This window comes from Vicia villosa, linkage group LG6, assembly GCF_029867415.1.
Source record: "Vicia villosa cultivar HV-30 ecotype Madison, WI linkage group LG6, Vvil1.0, whole genome shotgun sequence".
NCBI lineage: Eukaryota > Viridiplantae > Streptophyta > Magnoliopsida > Fabales > Fabaceae > Vicia > Vicia villosa.
In genome coordinates, this window is record NC_081185.1 from 64893891 (window position 1) to 64906178 (window position 12288).

At 38.4% G+C, this 12288-nt stretch overlaps 1 protein-coding gene across 1 annotated transcript; it reads left to right on the forward strand.

Annotated features, from left to right (window-relative positions):
- Positions 1–242: 242 nt before the first annotated feature.
- LOC131613784 (uncharacterized) lies at positions 243–2072 on the forward strand. The gene is made up of 2 exons (XM_058885425.1): positions 243–923; positions 1185–2072. The coding sequence occupies exons 1-2, from the start codon at positions 243–245 to the stop codon at positions 2070–2072; spliced, it is 1569 nt and encodes a 522-aa protein (XP_058741408.1).
- The last annotated feature ends 10216 nt before the right edge of the window (positions 2073–12288 follow it).

Here is a 12288-nt window from a genome sequence, read left to right on the forward strand (position 1 = left end):
CAAAACCTCTCCTCCACACTCACGCTATCTCTCTGTGTTGCTGCATTCACAATCCCTTACCCAGCTTTCCACTTTCTCTCACCATGTCTCAGAGTTCTCCCTCAAAGAAATATTCTCCTACCTCTGAAACAGCATCAGGTTCTAGGGCACCAAATGTTGTGAGTGATCAAGATGTTGTGCTGGATGTTGTGCCATTGAACTCTGTTCCTGCTATCGATACTGTTCGTAATCCACCAAGAAAGATGCATGCAAGAAAATCAACTGGGGGATCTGTTCCTGAAACCTTTTCTGTTCAAGGTAGAGAGGGTTCTGCTTATGTTCACAATGCGATCGCAGGTATTGTCACAAGAATCTTGAATGAAGGGCACAAGGTTGATGGGATATCTGTTCCTTTAGCCCAGATGTCTGCCTCTGAGAACAGCAAAGATGATCAAGATGGTCAAGATGATGCTAGCAAAGATCAGGGTGATGTTGAGACATCGGTTGATAACACTGATGAGAAGAACCCAGGTGCCAAAGAAGTTGAGACATCTGAAGCTATTAATGTTGAAACATCTGGTACTAAAGATGCTGAAGTTCTTGAGCCTGAGAAAGCTGAAGAGGTTCCTGTTGCTGCTTCTAAAGAAACCCCTAATGAAGGTCCTACTGTGCATGATGTTGTGAATCTGGATGATCTGGATGATTCTATTGACATTGCTGATGATGAACTCATCTCTAGCATCTCTCATAGAGTCAAGACTCGTAAGGGCAAACAGGCTTGTGATCAAGATTTCTCCAAACCTCAGGTTACTCCTCAAAAGAAGGTCACTATAAAGAAGGTCAAGAAGGTCCTTGCTGAACCTTCAACCACGGGGAGCAAGGCTACTGTGAAGAAGAGGAAGGAAAGAAGTGTTTCTGTCCCAGAAGATGATGTCTTAAGTGATGTCCCTGACATCCCATCCAAGAAGAAGATTGCTGTCACAAAGTCCTCCACAAAGGTTCGTGATGTTCCTTTGGATAACATTTACTTGCACTATGCTTCAAATGCTATCCAGTGGAAGTTTGTCTATCAAAGAAGGCTGGCTCTGGAAAGAGAATTAGCAAATGATGCTCTGGAATGTCAAGAGGTCATGAAGCTCATCAAGGCTGCAGGTTTGATTAAAACTGTTACTCATTTTTCAAAGTGTTATGAAATGCTGGTGAAGGAATTTATTGTGAATTTGTCTCAAGATTGTGGTGATGGAACAATTGATGATTTTCATAAGGTGTATGTTAGAAGAAAGTGCATAGATTTTTCCCCTGCTGTTATCAACCTATATCTAGGTAGAGATGCTGAGGCTCAACCTGAGCTTGAAGTGACTGATAATGAGGTTTGCAAGGTAATCACTGGTGGTAAGGTTAAGAAGTGGCCCATAAAGAGAAAACTGTCTGCTAGTTCTCTTAATGTCAGGTATGCATTGCTGCACAAAATTGGTGCTGCTAACTGGGTGCCTACCAATCACACTTCCACCATTGCTGTTGGCCTAGGAAGATTCATATATGCTGTGGGAACCAAGACAAAATTTGACTATGGGACCTACATATTTGATCAAACTATGAGGCATGTTGGTACCTCTGCTACCAAGCTTCCCATTGCTTTCCCATCTCTGATATGTGGAATAATCCTCAAGCAACACCCTGGAATTCTGAAAAGTAAAGATTCTGTATGTAAGAGGGAGAGTGCTTTGTCTTTTCACTACAAGCTGCTGCAGAGGTCTGATGACAAGACATCTGCTGGGACATCACAACCTAGCAAATCTGTGAACAAAGCTCTTCTTATTGCTGAGCTAAAAGAGACTTGTCAAGAGTTGGACAACAGGAAGCTGAAACTTGAAAATCTCATCCACAGTCTTGAGCAGTCTACAGATGATGATCTTGCTGGTGAAAAGGGTGGTGACAATATGGATGAAGACAAAAGGGCTGAGGAAGAAGCTGAGGAAGAGGCTGAGGGTGCTGAGAGTGGGAGTAGTGATGCTGCTGAATGGACTAGTAGCTCAAGTGATGACAATCCTGGTGGCTCTAGTGATGAAGACAGTGATGGGTCTGATGATTAGCTCTGCTGAGCTGAATATGTTTTGGCTCCTTTTGTGGCTAAAAAGGGGGAGTAATTGGTAGTGGTAGTGTAGTGGTAGTGGTTGTTTTGTTGTAATGGTTGTTCTGTTGTTTTGGTGATCTTTTGGTTTTTTTGGACATGGTTGTTTTGTGGTTTTCTTTATTTTGGGTCTTCTCTGGTTCTCCCTGACAATGACAAGTGGTTTCTATAACAGTTGAATAAGTAGATATTTTCTGGTTTTCTGGTGATTAATCAAGTTGCTGTCAGAATTTATTTTTCTGTTGTTGGCTGCTGTGTATGCTCTGATATCTGTTTACATCTATTAGTGTTTTAGCCAAAAATTTGCCAAAGGGGGAGTTTGTAGATGTTGTTGATTGGCTGTAATTTTTGGTAAAACTAGTTGTGGTTCTATCTTGTCTAAACTGGTGTCATGACATGCATTCTGCTGTTGTGAAGTCTTTCCTTATGCAGGCCTTTACCTGATGTCAAGGCCGATGTCATGACATTCGCAGCTGTTCGTTCTTTTCTATTACTATTTATGGTTATGTGATCTGATAAGATCCTATGCGCTTTATTTGGTAATGATGGATTCTGATCTGTTTCAAGGACGTCTTGGATGATTATTATTATTAGTTCCTTGATTTATGGAGATTAGTTTTATTAGGGTTAAAACTATTTTGTGGATCCAAGGCCCAGCTGCTGTATTGTATGAAGGCTATTTATTCCACGCAGGTGCTGCTGTTGACGTTAGGGTTTTTGTTTGAGAAACTTTTAGAGTTCTTTGTTTTTTAAGTCTTTCGTTATAACTTTCTTGTAAGCCAAACAATCATCATGATGATTGTCTTGGTCTAGGCGTTTTGTTTTGAGTTGTAAGAAGTACTCAAAGCTTTTAAGCAAGAGTACTATTGTACTTGATCAAAGCTTTTAAGCAAGATCAAGTTGTGTCCTTGAAGAGTGTCTTCTTTTGTTATTCGTTGGTTAGTTTTCATCACTGCTGTGATTGAGGGGGAGTGAGTAGGATCTCTGGTCTAAGTTGTTTAGATTGAAGTTGCATTGGGTAGATATTAAGTGAAAGGCGTAATCTTGATTTGTATTACCTTTAATTGATATTACTTATAGTGGACTTCCTCCCTGGCTTGGTAGCCCCCAGATGTAGGTGTGTTTGCACCGAACTGGGTTAACAACTTTCCTGTGTTGTTTTTCTGCTTACTCTTTGTTCTTTTGTTTAAAAACGTTCAGATAGTAATGTCGTGACATCCTGTTAGACATCACGTGTCTGAGTCCAGAATTTCACACACCCTGTAAATGCGGACATAGTCAAAAAGTGCTTCGCTTAAAGAAAAGCTCGCTAAGTTGAAAACCTGAAAGGGCGACTTAGGCAAAAAATGAGCGTCTCGGTGGATTGAAAACCTGAAAAAGACGATCCAGGCAAAAATTAGAGACTAAATAAATATTATCCCGGTAGGCTGAAAACCTGAAAAGGCAGCCTAGGCAAAAGTTAGGGAATAAAGCGTACAATTATGTTCCGTTCGGCTGCCTACTCACCTTCAAGGTTCAACACATCAAAGACACCGATCTGTCCAACTACTTTCTTCTAACAAGTGAGGGATGAGATGCTCGAAGACAGATTGGCAATAGCAGAGTTGAAACCTGACTGGATTGTTTTCACATAGCTATTTCTCTTTATAAATACTTTTCAAAGCTTTATGACAATTTCCTACTACTAGGATTTTTGTCTCCTTGTACTAATCAGCCTATCATGGCTCTTTTTCAGAAAATCAATACAGATCATGCTCAAAATCAACATTTTCACTTTTTCTGTTTTGAATATGTAAACGTCCCAAATGATAATTTTGAATGAACATGTGCATTTGAATATGATTGATGTTTACCAGGAAAAACAGGAATAGCATTCAGGTAATGTCCCGATCATTTGGACATCATCCCGAAACCAGCATCAGAAGAAAAATTCCCAACAGAAATTCATTTCTCAGCAAATTCCTCAATGAGATTTTTCTCTCCAACAAAGTGATTCGAGAAATCTTATTCCCCAGCAGGGCTGTTCCAGATTGCTATCCCCAGAAGGTGTGATCTCCACGCCAGGACTTGGTCAAATAGTGCATCGGAGGATTACGCATCTTCCTCATTCCCACTTTAAAGGGCATCAAAGTCAGAACTTTCAAATTACCTTTCATCCCCGAGCAATAGTCAAAGATCCTTCAACAGAGCACCCTGGTTCTCAAAGAAGGTCCCCAGCCGAGTATACTCGAGCAAGACGACAAAAATCATCAACGATCACAATGCCTTCATTTCCAAATGGCTAGCGGGGATTTATTTTCCCAACCAGAAGCTTGATACGCTCAAGACTGCATAAGTCATACATCATACATCATACATCATACATCATACATCATACATCATACTGTTACCCTAGGATTTCGACTTACCAATAAATGGGCAACTGGGGCTCAAAATTGGTAATTGGGCCTCAATTTGGTAAAAAGGCCCTAAATTGGTAATTGGGCCTCAATTAAATAATTACATTGCCATTGGGGTCGAAGTGGTTCGACTAAGTAATGCTTAGTAGTCAAAGCTGTTCGACTAGAAAAATGATCAGAGGCCTCAGCGTTCGATCAGAAGTATGCGAAGACTTAAAAATTTTGCTGCAGAAATTGAAGTGGAAGTCGAGAGGTATTAGAAGTTAAGAGGCAGTTTCAAGAAGTTTTCTGGCAGTTCTTACAGGACGCGTGGAGGTCTCACAATTGAAGATCTTGCATGTCGAAGACACGTGTTGACTGATAACCAGTCGACCGTTAGTAGTAGTTATTTTATTTTTACTATTTAAGCAAGTTCCATAGGAATAGTTAGAGGTCCGCATTTTCTACATAAACACAAGTAAACTCAAATCTCTGTGCAAAAATGAGTAACGAGTGCAACTTTGGAATGTACGTATGCGTACCAGTTTAATTAATGCAATCATTTTTACGTTATATCTCATCTTTCAGTGCACATTTACTGCTTTTTTAGTGCTTTGATTTACTTTAAAGCCTTTAATTTCAGTGTTTACTTTTATTTTAAAGTTACTGTTGCATTTAATACAAACCAGATACACATAATATAACAAAATAAAGCAATTAGTCCTGGAGTATTCTAGTTGATTCCGCAAAAGTATCCTTTAAAAAGGAAACTAGTGCTTGTTTACCATTTTTCTGGGTAAACAAATTGGCATGCCCAGTGGGACTCGTCAATTGCTGTTTGTTTTATATTTGTTAGTATAATAGTTATGTATGATATTAAGAAGTGGTCGGAAATTAACTAACATGGCTGAAGTTAATACAAATAATTCTGATCTTTTTGGAAATCAAGGAGGTGTTCTAACCGGAGCAACACCACAAAATGCTGCAGATTCATCCCCAGTGGGAACAACAAATACTGCTGGATTGACGGCAGCAATAATGGTATCATCACCAACGAATGTACGGTCACCGTTGAATCCATTACGACCGCCGTTTCATGGAATGATGCCTCCACCAGGTTTTAACCCTCAGTTTAGAATGCCCACGTCTATGATGCAAGGTTTGCACACAAATCCTTCATTATATTCTGACAGCATGATGGCTACAAGCACATCAAATCCAGGGGGTCGACCTATAGGCATAGGATATAATCACCAGGTTTTGCCATCTTTAAGTACTACGTCAATGTTGTCAATTCGACAACAAATGGACGAAAGTAATCATGAAATGGTGAATGCCCTTACTCAACAAATGGGAACTGTTTTTACTCCCATGATAAATAACACGAATAAAAGTTATGAAATATTGGCGGGACAAATGGCCAGAATTGCAGATTTCTTTGGAGCTCCCCCACAACCAAACCTTTCGACTACTCAAGGGTCGAATGTGAGAGGGGTCGAACCTATAGGACAAGGAGATCAAATTGAGCAAGAGATCCCTAGAAAAGTACAAAGGCATCAAGATGCTGACCAGGTTCTTAGGAACATCCAGCAAGATGTCAATATTGGACACAATAATATCTCTAATGTAGTTGAACAAATTTTAGTTCAGAATGGAATAAATGTAGGTTTGCATAGACCAAATTTCGTTTCCCCGTTGTCAGAATATGTAAGGCAAACAGAATTGCCTAGGGGGTGGAAAGTCCCAAAATTCACCAAATTTGCTGGTGAGACTGGCGAGTCGACGGTCGAACATATTGCTAGGTTCTAGACAGAGGCTGGAGAAATAGCGAACAATGAAAATCTAAAGATGAAGTATTTTCCAAGTTCTTTAACGAAAAATGCATTTACTTGGTTCACGACCTTAATCCCCAATCTTTGTTCTCATGGAACCAATTAGAACGATTGTTTCATGAACAATTTTATATGGGACAGTCGAAAATCAGCTTGAAAGAATTAGCTGGAGTTGGACGAAAGGGTACAGAACCAGTCGATGACTATCTAAACCGTTTTAGGTTACTGAAAGCTAGATGTTTTACACAAATTCCTGAACATGAGTTAGTCGAAATGGCTGCAGGTGGGTTAGATTATTCCATAAGGAAGAAATTAGACACCCAACATTTGAGAGATATGGCACAATTGGCAGATAGAGTACGCCAGGTCGAAAGGCTAAAAGCTGAAAAAGTCAGAGCTAGTAAATATCATAAGAAAGAAAAAATAGCTTATGTTACTACAAGTGAGTTCGACTCTAATAGCGACAGTGAATACGAAGAGGGAGAGGTCAACATGGCTGAATTAAAGCCAGGGCCACCATATATCTGTAAATTGCTTAAACCTTCAAAAGATAAAAATCTGGTTGAAAGTAAGAATGAAAAATTTTCTAGTAAAATGTATTCATTTGATATAACAAAATGTGATGAAATATTTGATTTGTTGGTTTCTGATGGGCAAATCATAGTACCCCCGGGACTTAAAACTCCTCCTCTTGAACAAAAGAAAAAAAGAGGATTTTGTAAATTTCATAATTTCTGGGGTCATAAAACTTCTCAATGTGTCCTTTTCAGGGATTTAGTGCAAAAAGCTTTGAAAGAAGGAAGGTTACAGTTTGGAGAAAAGCCAAAATCATCAATGCAAGTTGATACTGATCCTTTGCAAGTCAAAGAGGCTCACTATACTGAGCTTGCTGATATGATGATGGTCGAGACTACTGATGGTTTCGTTAGAAAGCAAAACGGCGCTACTGATGGCAAAGTTTTAAACATGGTTTATCCTGAACCAAAAGAAAGTCTTTTGAAATTCCTTGAGAGATGCCACAATAACAACTCTCAAGTTGGATTATGCCCAAGGTGTGATGCTGTTTTCAATGTCGATGCTGCAAACAAAGTAAGGTTCGATCCTCGTCGAGGCAAGAATCGTCAATTCATGTACACAGGAGAAAACAGTGGTCGAAGGGCTGGAGAATACAGGAAGATGTTTGAAAAACCAAGGACTTTCCGTCCCAAGACGGATGTCCCTGAAGACAAATGGGTGAAACCCATTAACTTCAGAGGTAAACGCCCAGAATGGCAAATTCAAGGCGATGGAACCAATGCTGTAGGTTCTTGGACTGATAGTGGATCTAAAAGAAAAGATTACATATCTCCAAACTACAAAGGAAAGAACCCCATGACTCGAACGCAGTGGAGACGTTACCAAAGAAGCCACAAGAATGGACAAGAAGGTTCGAAAATGGTGCAGGTAGGATTTTCTCACTATCAGTCAAAACCTTTTCACAGGAAGTTGATTGAAGAACAGACTAAAATAGCAAATGAAAGATTAGCTGCTGGGATAATCCTAGGAAAGAAACTCATCAAAGAACTAGTTGATGATGATGCTCCGGCTCTCAATACGGGGAAAGAGCCTGAATATTCTCCACTGTCAGACGAAGAGGTCGACGACAACTTTGACATAGAGTCAGATGAGTTGCTAATCGACTGTGGAATTGTCTCTGTACTTCCAGCAGAGTTCGATAGAGTATCTGAGGTATCTGAGAACGAAGATGATTTTCTTCCTGACGAGAATGTGGAAGAAACACCTGTCTGTTACTATGTAATGGGAAAAGGGGTGGTAGAAGAGCAAAAGGATGTGTTTGAGAGGCCAGGTCGAGGAATGATGTATCATTTGAAGCCTTTATTCATAAGGGCGAAAGTGGATGGTGTTCCAATAAACAAAGTGTTTGTCGATGGTGGGGCTGCTGTAAACTTAATACCCTATTCTTCACTTCAGAAAGTGGGAAAGTCTGATAAAGACTTAAGACCCCATAATATGGTACTGTCGAATTATGAGGGCAAGACAAGTGGAATATTTGGAGTAATTCAAGTAAAACTAGCTGTTGGTTCGTCTGTCAGGTCAACCGCCTTCATGGTGATCGCATCTCAGGCAAATTTTAAATTGCTCCTGGGTCGGGAATGGATCCATGGTATTGGGGCAGTTCCATCCACCATACATCAGCGTGTGGCCATTTGGAGGTCAGATGGTATAGTGGAGAATATTGAAGCTGACCAAAGTTATTACAAAACTGAAAGTGGTCGCAGACACTTCGACCAACATTTGGCAAATGTAGCTCCTTGCTACAAAGCAGAAGATGTATATCCTGCTGATGAAAGTGTGTCTAAGTATCTGAACTTAGACCCAAATTACGGTTTCATTTGGAATAAAGAAGACCCTAATGAACCATTGAACCATGAAAGTCCTCCAGAGCAGAGGACATCAGTCAAAGATGATGACCACTGAGTCAGAATACCTGGCTCGAATAACGGCTTATTTGGCCGAAAACAAAGAAAGAACGGCTTTAGAAGCCGAATTAGAGAAAAATATGGTTATTGAGGCCATGTTGGTAAAAAATGAGGACAGGCCTGAAGTCGATCACCAAGTCGAACGACTTGATGGGATATACGATTGTTATACCCCAAAATTTGCCCGCATTATTTTTCAAGAAAACTCCAATCTGAAAATTAAAAGTCTCATATAATCATGGATTTTTATTTCAACAAAGATCCTGATATATGAAATACTTAGTTTTTAGAATTTTTCTTATACAGTAATTTGGCTTGCAGTTGAATTTATTCTTACGCAAACGCCAAATGCTGTTTATTACTTCACACATGCTATTTATTTATTTACAGATAAATAGTACTGACACAATTGGTACAGAGTTAAATCTTTTTGCAGGCGCAGAATCAGGAAACTCAGACTGTACTGGTAACAAGTAGATTATTATTATCTTTTGTTTCCCACTAATTTTTGTACTATATTCCATTATTTTCAAAAATCTTTTCAAATCTCTTTTTCAAAAATCAAATCCTAACTTTATTCTCCACATCTCTCTTTTTCCCAACACTTTCATACACTTTCTTTCAAATCTTACTTCCACTCAAATTTTCCTTTTGTACGGAATCACATCATTCCCCAACGTCTCTATCCTCCTTTCCATTCTATAAATACCTCCCATTTTCTTCCATAAAATCTCACATCAAATTCTAATTCATCTCTCAAATTTCCACTTCATAATCCATCCTTTCTTCTTCCCCGACAAAATGGCGAAGCGGTGGGAAACGTGTTTTCTTATGGTCATCACCATTGCTACGGTGATCATGTCTTTCTTCTGTCTACATAGCCCGGAACACTGTGGACCTGGGATGCTTATGCTCCAAATCATCTACATGTTACTATTTGTAGCATGGGTTATCAATCGTCATTCTTAAAATTTGTCGTATTTCGTATTTCTTAAATGTACCGTTTATTCGTCGTACTGTTCAATATAGTATGTAATATTTGTACTGTCAGTATTAAATGTTGTACTATTTGTCATAATATTGCTTAAATTACTCAGATAATATTTTGTGTGTTTTCTGCCAGTCAAATATTCATTTTTCTGTGCATTAAATGATTTTCAGGGTTATTATCGGTAATTTTGCCCGCGTACAGTAAATATTAGTTATTTATTATGTCTGTGTTTTTTAACAAGTCATGTAAATAAACTTTCATTTTTCACATAAAACAAAAGCAAAAACAACAAAAAAAGAAAATTAACTTTGACTGTTGATTTTTCACTCTAACTGCTACATCAATACCTGGACAGTCAGTTGACAGCCAAACTGCTGGCAGTACAATTCTCAGTGTTTTGTACCATCAATCAAATCAATCTTTCACAATTCAAAATTCCAAGATTTTTGTTCTAGAAGTCTTCTGAATATCACGCGATTAGCAGAGACTCAACACTGCACAAAAATCAGGTACGTTTAACTGTCTCCTACATAAACAGTCCCTAACTAGGGTTTTCTTGTTTTTACAGGAGAAAAAAGTTTTTGAGACCTCAAATGGATTTCATGCACATCCATACATCTCAAAGTACCATCATACAAATTTTCAAACTTCAATTCACTCAGACGCACCGTCAGCAGCTCAAACAGTCAACAGACGACCCGTTTGACCAAAAAGTCAACAGACAGTCAAAAATGATTTTTTTTGTCAAAATCCATATTTTGTCAAAGGATTCATCATTTGATCATTGGATGATCATAATTCATCAAGGAAAGATCAAAAATCAACAAAACCCTAAGATTCAAAATTAGGGTTTTTACCTGAAAAGTCAACTCAACTTTGACTGGTCATAACTCTCTCATCCTTCATCCAAAAAATTCAAACCAAAGCTCATTTTGAAGGAAATTCAATTATCTTTCAAATGCAATTGATCCCATGGTCATTGCATTCACCATTTGAAAAATATGATCAAAGACATTACAGGTCATTTTCAAAGTCAACAAAAAGACACTTTTTTCAAAAGGACACACAAGGAGCATCAAAAATCATTTTGACATGATACCAAAGGCATTGGTTAGAGGACTCTTTAAGGTTTCCAAAAAGGTCAAGCTCTCCTTCATATGACAAAAATTGAGGGATTTACACCTTGTTGAAGTTGGCTAAATTTTGGAAAATGCATAAAACCAACATTGCTCAAAAATGCATTTTTTCCAAATGGGGCCAAGTTTTCATGGTTCAAACATGTATGCCATGTTATTATGGGCCTCCCACGACCAAGACAAGGCCCATACCATTTTTATTTATTTTTTACTTGATTTTATCTTATTTTAAGATTAAATTAAAAGGAAAAATGAAAGGATAATGGATAGCTTGAATTGCAAGCATGACTCATCAATATGACTCATTCAACTCTGTCTCAAGGCAAAGTACAGCAGAGGGAGAGAAGAAAATCAAGCCATAGTGGCTTAAATGCCAAGCTACATATGTGGAAAAAGTCAAGATTCTAGCAAAAGCACTTATTGCTTTCTAGCTTAGATTTTAAGCACCTCAATGCTTATAAATAGACTCCAATACTTCAGTAATATAGAGAGACAAGTTCAGAAACAAAGCCTTGCTCATAACACACTTGTAACCACTTGGAACTTTTTGAAAGAAATTCAAAATTCGAATTTTAGTTTCTAACTAGTTTCAGTTCAAACTAAGCATTCAAACATCATCCTTGAACATCAATAAACGTATCCCAATCAATTGCAAGCCTTGAAGCTCACTAAATCGAGCTATACAGGTCATAATTTGTTCAAACCTAAATCAACTCGTATCTGGTTATTCACGCATGCTTAACAAGATGTAGACATATATTTGAGTTTGGTTTGATGTTTAGATCATTTCTGGAAACTTAATTGAAGTTTGAACACGTATACACGAAACTACCATTTTAGGGTTCTTCATCTCAAAATTAGGGCTTTCCAAATTAGGCAAAATTACAAGTTCAAACATGTCCCATTGAATTCGTATGGACCAGACGAATTCAACCATGGCATCGCGCCAGATTTATATCACGTTTTACTTGTATTCGCTATTTTTTGCAGGTGTAATAGGTGGGAGCTTTTACACCACCTGCAAACGCAAGGTGTAAAAGGGTGGTTCTGATGAAGAAGATGATGCGTGGCTCCTCCCTATTGGCCAGGGCGCGCGCGTTTTTTTTTTTAAAATAACTTCTGATCCTGTGCTTTGCAGTCCACGCTTTTGCCATGTGTCTCAATTTAATCACCTTCTGATCCACTTGCCAGCTCATCCTGCGTACCAGACACACTAGCCCATGATATAGACTCTCAATCCAACCACACCTGATCAGTATCCTTTTATTTTCTATTTTATTTTAATTTTCTTTGTAAAATTAATTAAAAATAGTTTCAAAAATCCAAAAAATGCATAAAAAATATTTTTAGACTTCTAAAAT

Bases quoted from the DNA above. Each gene is read 5' to 3' on its own strand.
- LOC131613784 (XM_058885425.1), top strand. From the start codon at position 243: ATGCATGCAAGAAAATCAACTGGGGGATCTGTTCCTGAAACCTTTTCT. The intron at 924-1,184 runs GTCCCTGACATC...ATGCTGGTGAAG, and splicing joins AAGATGATGTCTTAAGTGAT to GAATTTATTGTGAATTTGTC.